Genomic DNA, 23,772 nt, shown 5'->3' with positions numbered 1-23,772 from the left:
ATTAGAGCCAGAACAATTTTTCTTCAACACTGTTACCTGAGATACAGCATCTGTCATTTCCCCAATGAGACAATCAAAGGTGAAATGCTACACATGTGACATGTTCACATGTGTAGCATTTCACTTTTGATTGTTTCACATTGCATTTGTCAGCAAAGCATAGCAAAACAATTCCCATTTCCCGATTTTGCTTTCTTTGGTGCGTCTCAATCCATACTGGTTGGTATTTAGGGCTGCACCTAACGATTATTTTAATAATCGATTAATCGGTCGATTATTTTTTCGATTAATCGATTAATCAGATAAAAAAAATAAGAAACATTTGTAAATGCCGCATCTTTATTCAAAAACTGAACATTACTTCAAATTCACAGTGCAGACTGAAGTGTCAAAACACCAGGTTATTGCTCCAACGTCCCGGAACTATTAAAAGTAATATTAAATGATAAAAAAAATAAAATAAACTTAAATGTATGATATACATGTATACAGTATATAAGGGATGTCCATGGTAAACCAGTCGACCGATAAGATTTTTAACCGGTAAATACTAACGGTTAAAAAAAATAAATCATCTTAATTTCTCTCAGATGACAGGAGATCGTTAATATTTATTGATATTGATACCATTTTCGAGACTCCTTAATGATCCAAGTCTTTATTGATATCACTATTGATACTTTTCTATTATTTTGTTGAAATAGAACTTGTATTATTGCTTTAATTGCTGATATGATCATAGCTCAAGATAGGACATTAAACAGGTCATAATTCCATCTTTACTATCTATTTTATATTGCTGGGAAAACAAGTTTTTGCCAAAATCTCAAATTTCTTTTTTTTTGTGTTGCATTTGAACACATCAATCATATTACTGTGCCGGCCTGAACGCATCACATTTGACATGTTTGCTACTTTTTTTTAAGCTAACTAGCTCTATATCCTTCCGATTTTAACATGGATTTAAAAACTGGATTACTATTTTTAACTGACGGGACTTTCTACACTGTTCGGTTGTGTAATTACTGCCGCTGCTTTGAATGACTGTTGATGCGCCAATGCCGACTCTCCGAGCACGTCTGTACACCGTCTGCAGCAGCAGCATCTGACAGAGTTTTTTTGGACTAGACGGATACTGAGTTGAAGGAGTTTTTTTAACCCAAAGACCTCAAAGGTTCAACACTTTTATATAGGCCTACAGTCCAGTGTTAGATATGACCAAAATACAAGCTGTGGCCGCTGACACTTGAGCTTTCCCGCACCGCTTCACGTGCGGAAGGCTCGCTGTGGGCGTGCATGAACCTGTCAGCGGCTGGATGTAAACAGTGCCGCACCTACAAGTGACTTATTAATCGCGCGAATCGAGGACCAAATTCGTTGCCAACGCTTTTAGTAATCGATTTTAATCGATTTTATCGATTCGTTGTTGCAGCCCTGATTGTATTGGGTAAAAGTGTCACTTCAAGACATTGGCAAATTATCTGAAGAAATGCATAATTAATTACCATAAAATACACGATAAGATATTAATGAGCATGTCCTTTTCAGCAAAATGTGAGATTGATTATTTCCGTTATTATGACACCTTTTTGAATATGTAGGATATTTCAAATGCAATAAAAGTGAGTAGAGTTAGAGTGAAAAGGGCATTACAATGAATATAATTTCCAGAGTAAAATGCAGCAACAGCAGAAAATAACTGACTTGCACATTTTAAAAATGTGACCCAAGTTCTTATGTTATTGTTATAAAATTATTTTGAAATCACTTTCTATGACATACATAAAGTAATATCTATTATATCTTTTTAATTCTCAGTTTCTTCAGTATTTCGATATAAAGGAACCCATCATTTTGTTTTGAAACTGCTTCAGAACAATAGTTAAGGATTTAAAAATAAATAAAAACCTTGTGTAAAAATAGCTGTGCTGTCTGTCCACATAAAACAACTGCATGGCCCGTAGCAACATTTGACCTCATTCACTGCATGAATATTTGCTTTTACTGTCATGCTTTCCCCCCGTCATCATAAGAGGAATAGGCCTGACATGGCAGCTCATACACCACAGCTACACATGCACTCTGGTTGCAGAACAATGTAGCGATTACAGACACATGCCCCTCCCCCCTCGCACAGAACGAATCAGGCGCATGCTCAGTGTATTCCTGCTCTGAATGCTTGTGTGAATGTAAAATGGGTCACATTCCTGATAGAGGAATCTCCTGTGTGAAGCATAGCAGGCCGGCCTACCACGGCTTTCTTCTAAACGAACAGTCCGCCTTCTCCTAACTCCTTTTTCAAACACTCGCTATATAGCTATGTCTTCCTACTTACATGAGTTATTACTATGAGTTGGTATACGTTATTTTTGTTAACACTTCATTAATAGTGTATTTGTCTGACTTCAAAGCAACTTATTATTGCCAACTATTGTATAAGGAAAGGAAAGCTATGTAAATGTAATATTTTTACTCTGCCACTGTGATTACTCATAGTGACTTAGTTTGATAGCATACATTCATTCATTTCTGGAACAATGAACATGCTAAATTGTGACGAGTGAGGTATTTTTAATTTCTGATCAATAACACGATTGATAAGTATTAGGGCTACAGCTATGAGAAATAAACATCACAAGTAACCAGAACCAGTTGACTAAAGCAATTTATGATTTTCCGTTTAATCAGTAATTCACTGAGCAATTGACTGAACATGTAAGCACTATCAGTATGCTTTCAGAAAGAAAAATATTCTGGTGGTGTCTGTGTCTTCCTGGACATTTCATTTTACACCTTTCTTTGTTGTTGGGGTTTATAGAAAACGATTCATCCAATTGGACCAGTTTGATCTGCCTCTTTTAACGCTCACCTTAACTTGGTGTGTTGGCTTTAGCTAGGTCTTTTTCAGTTACCACTTGTATTGGCAGACCAGTCCAGAGCAAGTAGGAGGTTCATAGATAAAAAAAAAAAAAAAAATCACAGTTGAATGAGAACCAGAATTGTTTTCTGCACGTGGTCTGTTCTGTAATATGAACATGTAACCTGATACTCTCATTCCCCTTCATGCCTCCGTAGACTCAAGAGTTTCAGTGCTGAAGCTAAAATCCCCTCTCACATGTTTGTTAAAGCTGTCCCATGATCACACCACACAACTGCTAGTGAGCCCAAGGCCATATTTGGTGGGATACAGTGGTAACATGCATGATTTTCCATATGATCTATCAGTTACGTTTCGATTAGGGATGCACATGATAGTCCGTTAAACGTTTTAAAGGTCCGCTGCCTTACTAGTCGGAAATACTAGTCGGTTAGTAATTAATTGTTTATCAATTGGGCTTGATCATAAAATGAACGTGTGTGTAGGCCTTGGCCTATAGATGTTGGCTAGTAAAAGGTGAAAGCATCACAAAGCAAAGCAAAAAGGTTTTCTTGACCGCTGCCAAAAGGCTCGCTGTGATGACTCGTTCGTCAACTAATATAATGCTGCTGTGCGGCGAAGGGGACGACTAACCCGAAATGGCGCTCCGGTGGCTTGAAAAAAATAAACTTTATAAAGACACACTTAAAATAAAGATCTCCGCCTGCCCATACAAAAAGCTCTGACTTGGATAACCTGACAGAGCGATCGATGTGTGTACATCTATCCGGTATGTGTGTATGATTACGGGTTATTATAATAATAATAATAATAATAATAATAATAGTTATAATAAAGTGTGTCGCACATTACAACAGCATTAACATTAACGGCTTGGTAAATGTCCAGAAGAATGTTAAGGCTAAGGGGGTCCTAAAGCGTTTACATTGTGCTTGGTTTTCTCACTGTTTATTTAATTAGTCTAAACTAAAACCTCTGTTTAAATGTTGGGGAAATGAGTCGTTACATGCATCCCTAGATTCAATTGTTCAGTGTCTTTTCAAACATTTATATAATTGTCAGTTTTTTCATAGCTTTCGACAAATTCAATCAGAACGTTTAAGATTGAAATGTTTATGAAAGGTAGTGGCTCTTCCAGTTAAATTACTTATTGTTTTGTTTCCTGTTGATGCCGGAATCAGTGATGCATAGAGTAGCCTTGCAGCTTTAGGGCCCTATGAAATCCGTTTTATTTTTTTCCAAATTCCGTTTTATTTTTTCACAAATTCCGTTTTTTCCGTTTTAATCTCATGACTTCCGTTTTTTTACAATTAACACTCATTTCGTCATCAGAACGAGTGTCTAATTATTGCGAACAAATAATATTCTAACAATTTAATCAGATATAAGGCTAAAAATCACAACATTGCACTGTTTTTTGTGCTTAAAAAAAACGAAAAAACAAATGTGTTGGGTATAGGCTATAACAGAAAATAAAGCCATTAATTTTGTGCTTCAAGTGAAACATTAAATATTATTTTTACATAAATAATAAAGTCCTTATAAACTTTTCAAGAAGCTGGACTAGAGTGAATATTGGACAGGCTTTATAGGTCCATGGCTTTTACCTGTGGGACAGCGCTTCACCTAACAGCTGGCTGCAACACCAACCTACAGTCTATTGTGCGACGGAGAGCTAGTTATCATTAGCATCAGCGTTAGCCGACATCAAGGCAACAGCTGAATAATGTAACACATTACACAAGTTACACTACATGAAAACAACGGGCTGTAGACGCTAGAGTTATAATTGCGTGTAGGAAACATTGTTGAGACTGGAATTTCGTACCACAGCGGCCGTTCCATAATACAACACTCCCTTTAGCAATGGCTGAATATAAGACCTCCCTGTGCTGTGTATCTACGGGAGCGAGTGGCATTAATAACTTAAAAACAGTAAACGTTTAACATTATTACGTGCTGCTAGATGCTTTAATCATATGCCGAATTTATAAACAGACCATATTATTAAGAATAAATTAAGTTATGTACATGTCAGAGTTACGTACATGGATACATTCATAAGTAAACATTGAATAGACAGATTTGTGAAGGGGGTTTGGCGCTGTTGCGCATTAGCGATCCTGCAGCCAGGCTCTACTTTTCACGGCAGTAGTTTGGTCTTTAGATGTCGCCAAACCAAAATTCCTCCCTAGTTCTGCTTTAATTTCAACCGTGTTGTTTCCATTTGCCTTGGAAATTGAATTTCACCAAAATAATGGCGAATTCCGTGACATTCCGTGTTAAACAGTAGATTCCGTTTTTATTGCCCAATTCCGTGATTCCGTCCGTGTTTTCGTTATCGCGGAAATCATAGGGCCCTACAGCTTATATGTTTACTGGGAATTTGATGTCAGCTAGAAGCAGTAGCAGAACCCCTTACTCTATCGTAATAGAACGAGTCTAACAGGTTTTCCCTCATGTCATCTTTAATCTTCCTTAAACATAGTAATAAAGTCTAGAGTCACATTAGCAGTCCTTTGAGGCCATAATGCTCATTACACACCAGAAGAAAACCATGATATTTAAAAAAAACATATATATTTTGTCACTAGTGTTAGATTAAAGTTCTTCTGATGTAGATGAAATTTTGTTGGACTGATGGACCAACCACTCCACTTTGCCTTCCCTTGAGCTATGCTGCAATCATGACTAGAAATTATTGTGTCAAGTTTGAATAAAGGCTGCCATCTGATTAGGTCTGGAGGGGCCATCTGTCCAAAAATAATTTGTAGGCGTCCAGTCCACCCCTTCTCACCCACCCATGAACCCACACATTTGTTCCGGGTCTCATGTTGCAGGCATGTCTGAACAATAAGTAGGTCACCACAGAGAGGAAGTTGAAGGGGGGAAAAAATATTTAGGAGCCTTTCCTTTCTTTGCTCACTCATCCATCTTCAACCATGCCTCAGTCACTGCCTCCCCACCTTCTTAATGATTCAAGAGGTTTGTCACATGCACAACAATTAGAGCAGCAGTCATTGCAATTACATTCTTTCCTCTCAACAGTGCAATAGAAGAAGGAAAAAACACAAGTGAGGAGCGTAACACCTGAGACACAAATATACACAAAATTAGTGCAAGGACAAAGTGCAGATAAAAGTGGAGAGATAAGGTGCACTGCACAATATAATTATAAAGTAAATATTCCTCCAGTACTGGCTGTAGCCAAGCATTGAAAGATGAGGAAGCGAATGACAGGCATCCTTTAGGAGCTGCCGGTCCAACTGGCTGATCACCTGGGAGTGACGTGTTTAACCCAAATATTAGAACTTAGTGTAATACCATGTAATATCTTTAGGGTAGGATTTGCGGAAAAAACATAATTTGTTTACTGAAATTATCTGCATTGTAAGCATTCCTCATTTAGGAATTGAGCAGTGTGGCTGACCTGTCACTTACCGTTTTTTACAGTTGTGATTCAATTCTGAACTGGAGTATACTGTTAAACATTAATGAACTAACTCTGATATTGCAGTAATAATGATTTTAAACATGTAGAAATGCAACTGTTGCAAGACAAATTGTGCTCTTATATCTAAATAGTTTCATATCCATTGCATCTGTAGGTACTGAATAAACTTCAATGTGATAAAGAACTTCAGTTACAAAGGATACACCAATAAAAAAAACAGGATAAATGTGTTCTTTGTGCATCACAGCACTCTAAATAGACGAGTAACAAAACTGACACCATTAACTGTCAAGCATGAAACTGTGTCATGGTTTCCGTCTGACTGTAACTATTTGGAAGGTAATGACCTTTCAAACTTTGAACCTGATTTTTAGAGCAACAATGTTGTTTCTAATCGTTATGATTACCTAGAATGTCTTAAAAAAACAAGTTAATCTCATTGGTTACTTGTTGGGAATGTGTAAGTGAGCACTGACTAGATATTACTTTTATTTCCCAAATTTTCAGCCATGTTTTCAGTGTGGTAAAACAGTTTAAATCTATATAGAAAACCAATAAATGCCTTGGGCATGATATTATAAAGAAAATCTAAATTTTAACAATACGGGTCTGAAACATTGCAGCAACAATTTCTCCAATTTCTAAGCCATATTGTTGATGCAAGGGATTCTTTCATCAGAACAAAAATGGGCCTTACTTGTTATTAAAAATTAAAATTAAAAAAATTAACCCAAAAGTCGGAAAACTTACACAACAGAACAAAAGTCGAACATTGAAAGGCTGTCATCCAGCTATGCAGATAAGCAGCTATTTTCAAGTCGTGCTCAAGATGAACTTTATCCATTCATTATCTTTGTTCTTTTAGTGCCTTTTTTGACCGACTTTTATACTGTATATCAGTGATTCTTGAGAACCGGGACAAAAGGCCGTCTTCTATATCTGCTGTTATCTTAAAAAATATTTTAAATTGTAGATGTTATTAGGGATTAAGAATAGAATGTCTGGAGCACAATTATCCACTTAAATTTAATTTGATCATTATTATGTCAAATATGACACTTGTTATCTTCTCACAATGTACAAAACAGTGTGTCCTCAGAGAGGGTTTCAATCTTTCATATGCAATAAAACCTATTAAAAATGTACTTTAATGATTTAAAAATGGCTTTTTTCATCATAAGCAATACTAAATAATCTATATCAATACACATTCATGTTTTATATGGTTTCAAAGTGGTGGGACACTTTTTGTCACCACCGATCCATTAAAATGTAAGAAAATCAGCCAAAATAAGGGGCAGCTGTCACTATGAAGGACCTCTTGTCACATTCTACCTCTGCAGAGTACATTAGAGTCAGAAAGGCTCTGATAAGTGTTGTAGTTTTAGAATATTTTACATTCCAAATCTTGAAAGTCATGCATCACAACAATGATATGTCAACACCGACTTACAATTTCTGAAGAAGTTATTTGAAATGTTTCGATAATTTTATATTCCTGAAGTAGTTCATACTAGCACCTATCATCAACAGAAAAAACAAATGGCTAACTAGATTAATTCCATTTGTTTTGTTTAAGAAACGTTAAATATGTCAACACCGTCAGGTGACAGGCCAATGACACAGTTCACATTCAATGTGAAGGCATCATATTTGGGTGGTTTTGAAGTTATTATAATTATATTAAATACAGAAATAGGGTTTAGTTTTTATAATACTGTATTTATGGAAACTCTCACAATCTTCTTTTGTCATGGATGATTCTTAAAAAAGTACAGGATGATATACAAAATGAGGCGATTTGGTCTGAGTCTGTTAGAGCAAGTCTGATTGAAAGACTGTAATGTGAATCTTGAATTAACGCTCAACCAATAATATGCTGTTATAAAATCACTTTTATTGATTATTCTATGTATTTGATGGTTATCTGGGTTTTTGTCACCACCGTCCGGTATGTCAAATTCATAAGATATACTTGTCAACTCCGTCAGATATACTTGTCAACTTCTTCAGATATGTGTCAACTCCGTCAACAATACATAATGTTATTTCATAGTTGTTGAGGAATGTCATGTCACCTAACATGAGAATGTGTTTTGAAATTTGAAACACATCTTGATTGCTGTTAATTTTAAAGTAAACATTCTATTACATAGTTCAACTGAAGAACATAGAGGAAAATCGATATAAAATATCTATAGTCATATACATTTTGAAAATATTTTTGTGGCCTCTGTCAGTCTTGGTGAATACTTGTGATCACAATTCTTCTCTTGGGTCTAGCATAAATTGAGGGAAAATCAATTTGTGTTTTTGGTGTCTGACGGTGTTGACACAAAATAAGGAATGGCAAGGTAAAAAGCCCATTTTGAAAAAAAGGATAAAAGCTGGGAGGTTGTATCAAAGTGTAGCTCAGTAGCTTAGTATATGTTGGAAACATACATGTAATTTAATTTGCCTAAACATAAGGTTTGTATTTTTTCAACATTGCACCCTGTTTTGTCCCACTTCTCAAGAATCACTGATATATATTTTTTCTGCCCCACTAAAATTATATGAATAGTCCTATTGTCAGATGTGAAATGGCCTGGATTCTTTATCTTGACTGTTGCTGACAAATTGACAGGGATTTGTTTCCTTATATGCATGTGCAACACATGGTGGGTTGTCTGTAGAGACACACAGCACCTAATGCCATAACATGGTAACATTTAAAAAAAAAAAAAAAAAAAAAGTAACATTTAGGGTGGAACTGTTGAACATGGCTTTGATGCTTTCAGGTCCATCAGCCGTTACCAAGATCCCAACCAATGTTACTCATAGGACTCCATCTAACCCTCGCTGTCATCCACAGAGCATGGACCTGACAGTGCCAGCCCAACGCATGATCACAGGCTTTTTTTCACTTTTTCTATTTTTAGGGTTGTTGGGTTATTTATGATGGCCTTTGCCTTGAAGCAGTGTTTTCTGTTTTGGTGATACTGTTTGTATCTTACCCTTATTCTCATTGAGTGGAAACGCATACTCTTTCAATGGGATCAGAATCAACTGTGTTCCATAGTGTTATGCACTCCTTCAAAGAAAATGCTAATTGTAGGTAAAACATTAAAAGATTATATTGAACCATCCTATTATCCCGTGTAATATCCTGTCCTATATTGTTGGAGCATAACCAGGGCTGGGTAATAAATAAATTATGCGTTATCGCCCAGCCCTAACTGTAACTTGGATAATTACTTGGGCTTTCACTTCTATTACCTAACCGTGCATTGGCTTGTTGAGGGGTGTGCCACTGAACAGAAGCAATGGGATCATGATTTCAGAAGTTGAGAGAAGAGTTGTACTGACTGCAGAGATGGTCAAAAATCATTGACTAATCCGATTTGGAAAATATTGATTTATTTCACCTATCACATACTGTAGAGTCTTTAGAAGGGCAGTTTTCATGTGTCAGAGTTGTAATATGGCAGAGGACGTGGTGGTGGCAACACAGTTCTTTAGTGAGCTGACTCATGTCCACTCTGTCGGATATAGCTGCTGTGATTAAGTGCCTGCCCTGGCCTGCCAGGTTAGTTTTTTCCATTTTGTAGACAAACTCAAGCCTCTCCCTCAAAATGGTGTGTAGAGCTAGAGTATGATGGCACCAATTGACTTACTAAAATGTCCCAATCTGTTAATGTTATGTAAGGTTTTTAAATAAAGCCTTATGGCCTGATACCGGGTTAAACGAATCCTGGCTATCTGCGACCTACAGATAACTTTTTTTGTATATATCTAACTCAAATATTTGTTCAAGTTAAATAAATGAAAGATAGTTTAAAAATGGCAATATTCTGTCCTTGATGGGTAGCCTTAGTAGTAATGAGTGCTGCAGTTCTGTTTGTTACCCCTACATTCTTCAGTAAATGGTAGATTTCTGGCCTCTCATCAGGATTGGTGGATCTACCACTAGTACTAGTAGCCACTGTTCTATATAACAGTTTGAGCAGGACATGACATGGCATACACCAAATAACTTTCAAATGACGGAGAAAGGGAGTGTGATGTGTATCATCATATGATTTCACAATCATAAATTCCTAGAACGCTTTTAGAGGCCCTGAGTCATGCATCCTCTTCAGTGATGTTATAGGTCAGGAAATATATCTACTGTAATTTGAATCCTTGTTTATGCTGACTGATTCATGAAAATTGTTTGATGGGTAGGGTTTAAGAGTATGAATGAAGTAATTTTCTTTGTTTCTGTGCAGATAGTAAGATTCATTTCTCCCCCACTGATCTATCTTTGAGACCTATTACTATCTCACGTAACACATCACTTTTATGATCTCATCTATGATCAATTAAGTTACTAAATTCATAGTTTTTGTTTTGTGTTTTGTTTACAAATGCTGAAGGAGATGTCAGTTAAGCGGGAACATGTCTTATCTATTAAAGGGAATGCAGTTTTTCAACTCGTTTGGACTTGCAAAGGGAAGGCTTTTGTTTTAGATGAGTTATCAGTGAGGCATCTGCCACTGCCTATAGGGGGAAGGCTGTCATAGAAGTTTGGTATTTGTCAGGAATGGGGTGTTGCATACCCTAGGCTTGAAGCGCTCTGGAAGTTTTGCATGACTTTTCACGTGGTGCGCAGAAAGGGGAACCGATTCCCCGTTGGATAAATACTCAAAAAGTAGGTCAGTTGGTCCAAGTGCATGGTAGAGCCTCCATTACTCCCCGATCTTCCTTCACCTTCTGTTTCCTGACACTGCCCTATGTTGCCACAAGTCATCAAAAGTGTTTGCCTCATTTGCAAAATACCCCCAGCAAAGGCTTTAGCCATCTGAGTAATGTTTTTCGTCACGTAATGTCAGTCACTGGAAAGTTTTCTATCTCTTGCTGACATACACACAAAGGCAAATGCTCATTCTCCCCTCACAAATGGGCTGAATTTCCTGGACAGCTTGGCCTTTGGCCAGGTCTCTGGGGGTTTCAAGGGAGGTCTTAGGCTGTAAGGTTTCACCAGGCTTGTCTAAATGATATCAGTGTGCGGCTCTATAGTCATGCATACTGCAACTGTAGGTCACGCCAGGAATTACTCAGGAAACTTGAGGAGGGCGGTTGTCCACATTCCAGATTTTTTGTTAACTCGCAGACCCTACATAGTTCTTCTTGCCAATTTGTACATATGAGTTTATGGGATGTTCAATCACATTGGTAATACAATGTTGAATGTTTTCAGCTTTTCATTTCGCAAACCTTTAGCTATAATTCATCAACAACTCATCAGACGTTTGTTATATCTCTTAGCTTTGTTCAGAATAGAGGCTTTGGTGAGCACAATCTGCATCATAGTCATCAATCTTAACAGATACAGTTGGTATTCGCGTTGATGTGTGTGTTTGTGTAATATATCAGTATTAATATCGTAGTCTATAATTATTGATATTAATTTGCCAATTACATAATTTTCTGTCTACTTCAATGCTTAAACACTTAATGTTAAGGCTATTTTTTTATGGAGAGACTAATTCAGACGCTACCTGGGGAAATACAACTTTACTCGTTTTACTTGATGACAATACTGTAGTCATCATGTAATAATTGTCATTAATAAAAGAAAATATATAAAATTATATTTTTATATAATTTCCAAATTAATCTGTGTACATCTATTTATTGTGCTGCTCTCTATGATGTGTGAAGTATTTCTATTTTTTCCTCTGCAGGATCGTAAGCTGTCAAAGACAGAGAGGCAGCGCTTTAAGGAGGAAGCGGGGATGTTAAAGGGACTACAGCATCCCAACATTGTACGCTTTTATGACTCCTGGGAGGGACCCTCCAAAGGCAGGAAGTGCATTGTACTGGTCACTGAACTCATGACTTCTGGCACACTCAAAACGTGAGTCTCGGCAGAGCCTAGAAACGCATAATAGAACAGAACTGATACAAACGTATAGACTTGGGCTACACCATTTTGATAAAAAATAAAGATCATCCTAACTACTGATCTAAGTATTCTGACAAATATCTTTCTCTATATTATAGAAACAGTGTTTGTTAAAATGTGTAAAATTGTGTACATGAAAAGACTACATTTTTCTTGCGTAGGTAGTTCTGTGCTCAACAGAGGATATGTAAAAAAATTATCATCTATTCTCTTGTAGGTATCTAAAGCGGTTTAAGGTGATGAAAATTAAAGTTCTGCGAAGCTGGTGTAGACAAATCCTCAAGGGCCTCCACTTCCTTCATACCCGCGCTCCCCCCATCATCCACCGGGACCTTAAGTGCGACAACATTTTCATCACAGGCCCAACAGGATCTGTCAAGATTGGAGACTTGGGACTGGCCACACTCAAGCGTGCGTCCTTTGCCAAGAGCGTCATAGGTACGACTCGAGTGTCATTTCTACTTCCTGGTGCCTGTCCTGCTTTGGGCCAGTACCTTTTTTTGAGGGCATATAATGTTTTTATTGAAAGTGATGTTGTGTAAAGCGGGTCTTTCTTTTGACTTGTTTTTCTGACGGTGTGGTTCAAAAACAGACCACAGCGTTTCAGCTGTCTCTCAAACCACAGCTCAAATGGAGGCCAAATACTGTGGTGATCTTAGGCAGATAACCACAAGGCTTTCTCTCTTTGCGCTCACACATTTACTCTATCTAGTTTGGTACTTGTGCAGAATATTTCTGTTCTATGTTTCTCCAAAAAAAAAAGAGATTTTTTTTTTCCAGGCACCTACTGAATGTAAGTAGCGCCTAACGTTTCTCATACTGTTAAATATTAATATCATAACTATAATAGTTGTCATGCCTTCTTGCAGGCTAACCTGGCCATGGCTAAAGGTATGGCCTTTGCTTCTGTCTTAGACTGGTCTTTGTTCTGTGGTTTGGAAATATGTGGTCTGTTTGCCAGTTATACCTTTTAATGTTTAACATCTCTTTCTATGGGTTTGCCTCAACAGGATTTTTTTTCCCCTTAGTGTTTGTCTCTTATTGTCTTTTAAAATATTGCAGGATTGCAGAATCTTTTTGCTCCATGTTTGTGTGCAGGGATTTCTCCCCACTTTCTCTCTGTCAGCCTTTTGCCTTTGTTTTTGTTTGTTTTATTTGTTTTATTTTCACATTCTTGGGTACGTTTTTTAAAATGTAGACTCTAGCCTCAGCTGTGCCCCATTCTGCTGTTTGGAATGAATAGGGTACTGCTGGTCATTGAGTAAGTATGATCTTATATGGGCCTGGTAAGTCTGACAGTGTGTTGTAAAACACATCAATATTAAAAAAAAACAATTACATTGAAATAACCAAATGAGTGTTTGTGTGTAAGACCTGAGATTGAATGTAATATGATCAAATAATAGAACGAGGCTGATGTGCAAAGACACACTGCTGAGTGCAGTAACTAGCAATGGGATCTGCTTCTCTCAACCTTGACCATAAAGGTGTCCCCCTGTAGGTAGAGAGGAGATGGTAAGTCATACTGTGAAAGGTGAGTGTACTATAAAAGACAGTGTTAATGTGGTTGAAAGGTAAGGACTTGACAAAAGCTATTTCCATCGCTAGTCATATTTCTCAACAGAGACCTTTGGAATCTCTTTGAACAAATTACACTGTATCCTGGCTCTGGGTACTAATCTCTAATGCCTAAATTAAAAGATCTATGAAAAAAGAAAAGAAAACATTCATAACATTAATTGGGGTTACAAGTGTGTTCTGCACATTGGCTACCTCTATCACATTCTTTATATTGCAACATGTGACGGTCTTACACAGACAAACACGTGCTTTCTTCTCTACAGTCTAACTGAGCCCAGCTTTTCCTTCCTTTTTTGTTTTCTGTCTTCTTTTTTGCTTTCCTTCCCCTTTTCTTTTTTTTCCTCTCTCTTCCAACTTTCACCTCACAGGTTCTACTGCAGGAGATGTCAACAGGCTGGTCACTCTACTCATCCTCCTCTTCCTCAACCCCTCACGGGTTAGAGGAGCAGAGGGGCAATGGGTTGTGAGAAGCCCACTCAATCAGTAAGGAGATTGAGAGTTCTGAATAGTTGTTTTGATTTAAGGTACCCCTGAGTTCATGGCGCCTGAGATGTATGAGGAGAAGTACGACGAGTCAGTGGATGTGTATGCCTTTGGAATGTGCATGCTGGAGATGGCCACCTCAGAGTATCCTTACTCAGAGTGCCAGAATGCTGCACAGATCTACCGCAGAGTTACCAGCGTAAGTTGTCTTTTCAACCCTCCATTTCACCCATCTGCCCTCCCTTCACCTCTTCCTATGTGCCAAGAAGGCTAGTGCTCCATTCTGTAATGATTTAATATTCCTGCAAACGTATTATTATTATTTAATTTTTTTACATTTTAATCTCCTACTGATGTATTTGACCTATTTACTGATATATTCCAGTATCTTCCCCAATATTTACCATTGCCATCTTTGAGGAACCCATAAACTTATCTGCCCAAATAAGCCCCCTCGCTTCACCTCATACTGTTTTTTCTTTGTCTTCATGTGGTGTATGTTGAGCACGTAGACCTGAGGGGTGGATGATAAGAGGCTGAAAATACAAAATCCTGCAATTTTCACTTTGGTTGATGATTCAGCCATATGCCAAAAGGGCAATAACTGTTATTGGAGGGAAATAATGTCTTAGTCTTATTTATATGGTTAAGTTTATCGTGGCTTACTTTTGTAATGCATAGTCACTGATGTGATTCATACTCTTACACTTAAAGAAATCAAAAAGATAAAGATGTTAAACCTTTTCATAACCACTCTTATCTTCAAAACGTGCATTTAAATCTATATTGATTGACTCAGTTTATTATTAACTGCAAAGTACAAATACTGAAGTGTTTTTCCATGTGACTCAACAGAGGATTTATACTGCAAAATAGCTTCAGCTCTCTTTATGAGCCACAAATAGCTCATACTGCAGAGAAACAAACACAGTTAACTCAGTTAAAAACAAAATGCGGTTATGGTGTCGAGACTGCTCCTAGGTAGTGTCACACTACCTAGACTTACGCTCTTCTTTTCCCATCACTTGACGTTCTGCATTTTTTTTAGATTCCATCACCTAGAAAGCATGTCATCCTTTTAACATTGTTTGAATAGTTTGCTGTGCAGCTTAGGTTTCTTAGAAGGTGCACCTTTCACTTCAAACATTTGAGATTCATTACAAAACAAAACAAGGGGAAGTTGGCTGATGGTTGTTATTATCTCGGCCCTGTGGGATATATTTTTTTTGTAAAATTCTTGATGCTAATATAGACTGTCTGAACTGAAAAAGATAACAAGGTATGGGATATTCTCCAAAATAAGAGAATGTCAGATGAGAGGAAGAATCATTCTCATTCAGAGTTCTGTGTTTCCTGTAGGGAGTGAAGCCGGGCAGCTTTGACAAGGTGGCCATTCCTGAAGTGAAGGAGATCATCGAGGGATGTATTCGTCAGAACAAGGACGAGAGGTCTCTAATTTAATAGCTCATTTAACAGGTTTACGGGTCATCTAGATCTCCCCCAAAAATGCATTTGCTCACTGTTTGCTTCCCTCTATTTAGGTACTCAATCAAGGACCTTCTCAATCACGCCTTCTTCCAGGAGGACACGGGTGTGCGTGTGGAGTTGGCAGAAGAGGACGATGGAGAGATGGAGGCCATTAAGCTGTGGCTGAGAATAGAGGATGGAAAAAAACTCAAGGGGAAGTACAAAGACAACGAAGCTATCGAGTTTTCTTTTGACCTCAACAAAGATGTCCCAGAGGATGTGGCTCAAGAAATGGTGAATTGAACTTTTAATGCTTAATCAGACTTTTAATAATAAAACACCTGAGGATTACTGTCACCTGCAAAGATCATTTTCATTGCAAGCTTAAGAAAATCATGTCTTTGTGTTGCAGGTTGAGTCTGGTTATGTGTGCGAAGGCGACCACAAGACCATCGCAAAGGCCATTAAGGACAGGGTGTCACTAATCAGTCGTAAGAGAGCACAACGGCAGCAGGTGTGTCCATACTGACCATAATGTTATTTATGTCATAATATTTGCAAAGTGCTTTGCTTGAATTGTTACCTCAATCATAGGATGTATGTTCTTGTGCTGCGATGTTCAGATGTTGCCATTAAGTTTAATTTAGTGCTCTCTTGAGGGGTTTTAATACATGTGCTGCTGATTGTGTTGAAGGTCAGAGAAGATCAGGAGAAGAGAAGACTAGAAGAAGAACAGCAGAGTCAGTTACTGCCAGCACAGCAACCAGTCCAACAGTCAAGCACGGAGGTGCCCCAGTCCCAACCAGTGCCACAGCCGGGGCCACAGCCAGCTTCTTATGCCCCCCAACAACCAAACCAACACAGCACACAGATGTCTGGCCAACCTGTGTCTCAGCAGAGCCTCCAGAGCTCTAACTACAACACTCCTCAATCCACCCAACTGGTACAGGGGGTCGTTTATGTCCCACAGTCAACTGGGCCAGTCCCACTTCCAGTACCAGTTCAGGGCCAGATTGTGGCCACCGTCCAGCCAGAGTCTGAAGAGCCTGAAACTGACCAACGCCAACAACAACAGCACACAGGAGGAGGTGCCTATCAAAGATGATTTATATCAAGTCCCACTACAGGCTACAGGCCCAATGCATGATGATAAAATAGTTAGATTTTTGAATGATGGTTGCATTTAGTCTTTAATTTTATTGTCCCCCCTTTTACAGCCAGTCACATGGGAGACCGACAACCTGCTTCCTCCGTCCTTCCAGAGGGCCATGCTCCTCAGCCTGGAATCCCTTACAGCTCCCCTCCCGGTCAGCATCTTCAGCTCCAGGTGTCGCTCCCGCAGACACAAAATGACCAAACACAACAGCAACAGTTATCACTGGTGAGTCATGTTAAAACATTTCACAATCAGGTTGGTTGAAGAGAATAACCCCCTCCCCCCCCCCTGGTTTATGCTCCTCAGAAGTACGAATATATTTAAAAACCTACAGACTACAATTCCATTCATTTATTTTAGCGGGTATGGCGCCCCTTTCTTCTCAGTTTGAATTGCCCTATTCACAGTGGATCTTACCATTGCCAACACCATTGTTGTCAGCTGTAAAGACAGCCTTACTATGCCTGTACACCAGACAAGTAAAACCTGTGTCTCTTGGTGTTTCTGGGCAAAAAGTTAACTTTTGCTGCTCTGCACATTACATGTGCCCCATTAGCTAAATGCCTTTGCTCATGTATGTTTACTTTCTTTTATCCCTCATGTTCATTGCTTGTGCTGTTGTTTTCTCTCTGGTGCATAAGGGTCAACCCCAGATGCAAGTTGTCCAACCTGAAGTCGTTCCTGTTGCTCCTAGCAACCAGCAGTTGGTTCCAGTTGCACCTCAACAGGTATGCATTGTACTTCCTGTCTTAATATCTGTAAGAAATAGCTTAACACCAACTGAAAAGCATTGTTTCACTGACCTGTGGTCAGAAGTTCCAATTATCTTGCAGTAAACAACACAGCTAATGTTGATAACAGGCTGTACCAAACCCACCCTGAATACACTTCCATATCACTGCAGTAAATGTGAACTTCAACCACCCAATGTCAGCAAAAACATAATTTTCAAAGGGCGTTAAGTTGACCTCTGTTACAGGCGGCTTTGTTGAAAACAGCTGAGTGTTCTGAATCCCGAGCTTTCCACTCTCTTTAAGTTACATTTCCCTTAGTTTGCTTTTTTCTCTTTCCCTTCTGAAGTTCCTACTCTTACCCTTTGTTATTTTTTGTTTCTTATAGTACGGAGTTTACTACCAGCCATCGCTTCCCCCTCAGGTAGATAAAATGTCCCATTTACCTGTTACCTCTTTTATTTTAGGTTACAGTAGGCTATATGAATGTCCAAGCAAATATTAGATGCAATGGTGGTGTGAATTGCCAGGCAGTGTGCATGGATCTGAAACATATTGATGTAGTATTGATGTAAAACAAACCAGCAAGTGATGGCCCACAGGTAAGTTGTTTCATAGAAAATCTGTGAAAGATGAACATGTGAGAAACTGGTTTTCAGGAAAACTATGCCACTATATATCTGTTTTTACCTAAACCTCTTACCTCTCTGATTGTATTCTGTTATCTGACTCCTCATCGTTATCCTTTCTATTTGTATAGATTCCAAACCAGCAAGTGACGATACCCACATCCTCTCAGACATCTCCACCTCAACAGCAGCAACATCCGGAGAGCAGCACTTCTCTTCAGGGCTCCACTCTACCAGCGGCACTAACTGGAGTTCAGCAGCTACAGGTGACACACAAAATCACACACCTCCCTTGCTTTATGATTATTTGATCCTGCTTTTAGACATAGTACACAGACATATCTAGGTATTTAACGCATTAGTTTAAGTGTTTTTGCGAAACCATGCTACAGTATGAATGAATCCATTTTATTTTCATTTGTATCTTTTATTATTTGCTTTGGTTAAATCTCATCAACATGGCTGTCCCCCTCTTTCTTCCACTCTTCCGCTCTGCATGCTGCATCTTCCTGCATGACTCTTAGTCTTGGGCCAATGATCCAAGTTCTCCTCTCATGTCTCCTCCAGTCAACGCAGAGCACCTTTACTTCCTCTATCAGGCCTCATGCCTCTCTGTTCTGCAGGTACTCTACAGAGCACAAAACAAATATGGGTGGGTGGGTGGGTGTATGTGGGTCAGGTTAGAGGCATTTGGTTCACATCCCCTCACATAGTTCCTGTTTCTTAAAGTGAATGTTTATTCACCTTTCCACAAAATACATATTGTTTGGTAGTTTTTTTTTTATTAAATTAATCGAATTGAAGCCCAAATAAACAGTTGGTTACATAAGGATGGCAGTACTTATCAAGGTCAACCCACCCACATTTACCGACAGACCTACTAAAATGTCACAACATAGAGCAGTGTTTGTGTTCATGACTTGTACATTTTGACCAAAAGGCAATGTAAACAATGTCATATCCTCTTTTTTCCTGGAGCTTAAAATCTTCAATTAAAAAAAAACATTACACCAATAAATAACTTAAATACATTTTATCACAATAATTGATTTCAATATTAACATAGAAAAGAAAAGTGACACATTCTGAAGGAAATTAAAATAAAACTTCATTGTGCAGCAATATTACACTCACCCCAGAGCTGAATAACAGCAATGCATGTAGTACCTGTAGTACCCCTGTACAGTTTCACCAGGTTATACAGCTCCCTCTGGTGGGCGGTCTGGTTTAAATCATCCAATTCAATTAAATAACTTTATTCTGTGACGGAACTTCATTTGTGCTCAGGCACATTGAAACACACACACATTCAACAATAAATAGTCAATAATCATTCACATTCAAGCACTTGGCCTTACTTGCCTGTAAAATAGTTGTTGGACAAAAATGACAAATTAATACCTACTCCCTTCCTGCTATGTATATACTGCCTGTATGCATATGTACATTACACTGCACATCTACTTTATGCACTCCTGATAGATCACTGCATTTTGTTTTCTGGGTACCTGAACTCTGCAATAACTTTGAATGTTAACCTTTTAATCCCTATATCATTTTTCACAATAAAATGTCACACTCCTTGAGATGTGCTTTACACACGACGTGATTTATTTATGACAGATTTCTGTGTTTCAGGCTCCTGTGAGTGTCTCTCAGTCAGCACCTGTGGAGCAGCCAGCAGGACAGTCACCTGTGGTGCCACTGTCTGTAGAAAGGTGAGAAGGAAGTCATTAAAAAAAAAAAAAAAAAGGTTTCACCAGCACCACACAATGGCTCTTATTTACAAACAATGTGTACGCACAGATGTGTGCTTAAACCATGCGTATGAACTTTTATTACAAATCAAGGATATATCGATATTTTCTTACCTGAATTTCTTCGTATTTTGACTTTTTGAGAAGAAATTTAGAGCTGATCCAGTGGTCCTCCACTGGTTTCATATTTTTGCTTTTGATATCAAAATGTTTATTTCTCACCTGAGCCAAGTATCTCAGGTGAGACAACGTTTAATGTTTACCACCTTCGTTATCTCCCCAACTCCTCTCAGCGTCACCGCCGTGGAAACGCTTGGGAAAAGTTTAGCCTTTTCTGTCTCCCACCGCAGACACAGCTGTCTATTTCTTCAGACGTGAAATGCTTCTTCTGTACTTTAGGGGGCACCGTCAGTTTAGAATATTTCTGATATACTAACATACACACGGTGATAGGAACAAAATCGGCTGGTATGCACGTTTCGTAAATCCGACCGTGATTTTGCGTACTCAATTTTCAAGTAAGAACGTTTCCACACACTTATTAGTAAATGAGGGCCAATGTGTCTGATCTCTCTTATGGGTCCATTTCTCCTTCAGCTCCCTGTCAGATGCAGCTTCAGGTCTTAGTGATGGCAATGATGGAACTTCGACATCAGGAGGTCGCCATGAGGGGCGCTCAATGAAGCGCCACCAGCGTAGATCCGCACGCAGCCGCTCCCGCCATGAAAAGACTGCCAGGGCCAAGCTCAATGTTCTCAGTGTACGCATCTCAACTGTTGAGTTCATTCATATTCTGTCTCAAGCTCTTTGTCATTGAACATTTTTAACTTGTATAAATGTTTTGCAGATCTCTAATGTGGGAGACAGAGTAGCAGAATGCCAGCTGGAAACGCACAACAGGAAAATGGTGACCTTCAAATTTGACCTTGACGGTGATAATCCGGAGGAGATTGCACAGATTATGGTAATAGTGTTTCCCTTGTTTTTGCCACTAAACATTTAGGAAGTAAACTTTTATATTTTATACATATTTTTTTGTTGTTAAAATGTATATTATGGCTACCATTCACATAATCCTATTGAGCTGAAATTTACAATCCACACAACTAATGTTGCTTTTTAATATCTGCAGCATCAACCAATGACAGTCACACATTTTTAAGACGTTCTGTGGATCATTCTTACAGTACATGTAGTTTTGGTCAAAGTAGTTAAACTTCTTAACTTTTCCAGGTTGAGAGTGAGTTTATCTTGGAGAGTGAACGAGAGTCCTTCGTTGAGCAAGTCCGTGAAGTCATAGAAATGGCTGATGAGAAAGGAGAAGGCATGAAGGAAGCCTTTCCCCAGGTATTTCTTTACTATACAGCACCTCATTACCCTAAAAACACGCATTGACGGCGGGACCTGAGGATTTAATCACCTACATTTAATGTCTTTGCAGATGAGCGACTACCAACAACAACCTCAGCTGTCTGTACCCATGCATCCAGGTTGGCATACTTTCGCCAAAATTACAGTGACAAATGTGCAGTTATTGATTTTTAAGTCTACCTCCTACCTTACACCTTTTTTAACCCTTCTACCAGGCATATCCGCCAGCATTGCAGCCCATGTGGTGACTTCAGCAGGACGAAGGTTCATAGTTAGCCCAGTGCCAGAGTCCCGTCTTAAAGAGCAGTTCTTTGGTCCACCTTCTGCTAATACCTCCTTCGCAGATGACCTAGCTCCAGGTGAGAGAGAATGTAAATTTAACTGTTCCCACATGTCGTGTTTTAAATACCAAAAAAACACATGTTTGGATAAATGAGGTACAGCCTGTGGTATAGCACCTGTTTGATATTAATTATTTTTTGTAATTCACATATTTATTAAATGTTCACAGGTGGTATTTGGTCACAGGATACAGGGACACATGATAAAAATTCATAATACAAAATCATATATTTCATGGCTTCAATATCATTGCTTTCATGGTGACATATATAAAAAAAATATAAATAAGGAAGAAAAAATAATGTTCCCACTGTTTTTATACTTCAAAAATACATCAATATTTTTTTTAATTCAACCTAATTTCAAAACATTGCTTTTAAAGAAAAATTGCTCAAAGGCTATAAAGGTTAGGCTATAAGGCTGTATACCATGCCTGTAAGCAAAATGTTGAACATTGGCAGGTAGTATCTTTTCAAAACGAGGCACAAAACATAGTGTAATAAAAAATGACAACTTCAAGGTTTTTGCTGGTTATGCTGTATTACACAACCGATCACATTTTCGTCTTTTTTTCTTTTCAATAGCTGTGTCGTTGGGCCTTTCACTGTCTGCTCCATCCGCGACTCTCCAGCATGCTTTCAGTCAGATGAAGCAGGCGCGTATGGAGAGATCTAACACCCTTGATCCACCACCTGCTGATGCAGAACCAGGCACTGTCCCGTCCACTGAGGCTGGACTCGGCCCAAGCTCTAACAATATCCTGGCTCCCCCAGAAGCTGTAGTTTCCACCACAAGCGCTACGTTTCCTGCTGTGTCTCACACATCTACTGCAGCGTCCTCACCACCTTCCTCGGGTGGGAGGTTTTCCCCTCCACCTATATCCTCCCAGTCTCTAACTCCAGCTCCTGTCACCAGTGATCCCAGTACTTCAGCTCAGACTTCCCATGAAACTGCCCCCTCACAGCTTCCACCAGTCACCATCATCCCTCCTTCGTCTTCAACCATTTCCCCTCCATCAGTGCAGACGTCCGTCCCCGCAGTCCCTGGGCCTCAGCTGAGCGGTAGCTCTGTCTCTGCTGTTGCTAGTGTTGCATCCAGTAGTTCTACCACTGTCTCTGCTTCAGAGCCGCAGCCTTTTAATAGTGCTGCTACATCTTCTCAGCCTATGAATCCGTCCGTCCATGCACCGCAACAAACAACCTCCCAGTGTCAGCCTGTCCCAGTTTCAGCTCAGGCCCCTCCCCCCACCTCGTTACCCAATCAGAGCCAAGTCCAGCCACAGCCAGTGGAGTCAGAAGGGGCTGACATCCAGAACAAGGCAGGCATAGATGATATCCAAGCTCTAGATAAGAAGCTACGCTCCCTCTTTAAAGACCCCAGCTCTTCCTCAGTGGATCCCAGTCAGAACACAGGCGCCTCATCTCCCACTGGGACTTGTTCCCCTCCACCTGGAGCCGCCCTGGTGCCCCCATCCAACCTTTCTCTCACCTCTGGAGTGCAGGGTGCCCTGGGCCCCACAACCACCCCAGGACAGGGACATGCACAGACACCTCCAACTAAGCCTCGGGCACAGGTTTGAAAAACTGCAGCATCCCACAATACATCCAAAATGCTGTTTATAGTGATAATAACATTTTGATTTGACTCCATCTTTTAGACTTTACCTGCTGGTTTTGATCAAGCTGCTACACCTCCCTGCGACGTTTTACCTCCATTTCCTGGACCAGATCGGGTGAGTTCTTAGTCCTTATAATATCACCTGCTCTACTTGTGTTGTAGGCAGCTGTACATACAGAATGTACTATTTGAGATTGTTCCTTATTCTCTGTTTGTGTGACTCTCACACAGCAACCCCTGGGAAAATTGGACACAGAGTTGAGAAGAGCTATGAGCCCTGAGACAGTTCAGGGTGAAAACAAAGTCCAGCCCCCAGCTGCAGATTTCACTCTTGGACGCTTCCAAGTAAGTTTTTGTGGGATTTCCAAATGTATCTT

At 39.2% G+C, this 23,772-nt stretch overlaps 1 protein-coding gene across 4 annotated transcripts in view; it reads left to right on the top strand.

The window, feature by feature from the left end:
- LOC307250644 (serine/threonine-protein kinase WNK1-like) overlaps positions 1 to 23,772 on the top strand; it is a 33,766-nt gene that overhangs the window by 4,090 nt on the left and 5,904 nt on the right. For 3 of the 4 annotated variants that reach the window (XM_080027774.1, XM_080027771.1, XM_080027772.1), the window contains exons 3-22: positions 12,041 to 12,213; positions 12,479 to 12,699; positions 14,367 to 14,524; positions 15,685 to 15,773; positions 15,867 to 16,086; positions 16,205 to 16,306; positions 16,487 to 16,880; positions 17,010 to 17,173; positions 17,590 to 17,676; positions 18,068 to 18,103; positions 18,440 to 18,574; positions 19,947 to 20,026; positions 20,663 to 20,825; positions 20,913 to 21,029; positions 21,299 to 21,412; positions 21,507 to 21,555; positions 21,652 to 21,795; positions 22,363 to 23,351; positions 23,436 to 23,510; positions 23,627 to 23,740. In XM_080027774.1, coding sequence (XP_079883900.1) covers positions 12,041 to 12,213; positions 12,479 to 12,699; positions 14,367 to 14,524; positions 15,685 to 15,773; positions 15,867 to 16,086; positions 16,205 to 16,306; positions 16,487 to 16,880; positions 17,010 to 17,173; positions 17,590 to 17,676; positions 18,068 to 18,103; positions 18,440 to 18,574; positions 19,947 to 20,026; positions 20,663 to 20,825; positions 20,913 to 21,029; positions 21,299 to 21,412; positions 21,507 to 21,555; positions 21,652 to 21,795; positions 22,363 to 23,351; positions 23,436 to 23,510; positions 23,627 to 23,740 — 3,624 coding nt within the window. The remainder of the gene's footprint in view (positions 1 to 12,040; positions 12,214 to 12,478; positions 12,700 to 14,366; positions 14,525 to 15,684; positions 15,774 to 15,866; positions 16,087 to 16,204; positions 16,307 to 16,486; positions 16,881 to 17,009; positions 17,174 to 17,589; positions 17,677 to 18,067; positions 18,104 to 18,439; positions 18,575 to 19,946; positions 20,027 to 20,662; positions 20,826 to 20,912; positions 21,030 to 21,298; positions 21,413 to 21,506; positions 21,556 to 21,651; positions 21,796 to 22,362; positions 23,352 to 23,435; positions 23,511 to 23,626; positions 23,741 to 23,772) is intronic. The other variant, XM_080027773.1, reaches the window with a different exon arrangement.

Source organism: Ammodytes marinus (genome assembly GCF_949987685.1).
Source record: "Ammodytes marinus genome assembly, chromosome: 5".
Taxonomy (NCBI): domain Eukaryota; kingdom Metazoa; phylum Chordata; class Actinopteri; order Uranoscopiformes; family Ammodytidae; genus Ammodytes; species Ammodytes marinus.
The sequence above is the reverse complement of the archived record's forward strand: the minus strand, read 5'-3'. Positions and strand labels throughout refer to the sequence as shown.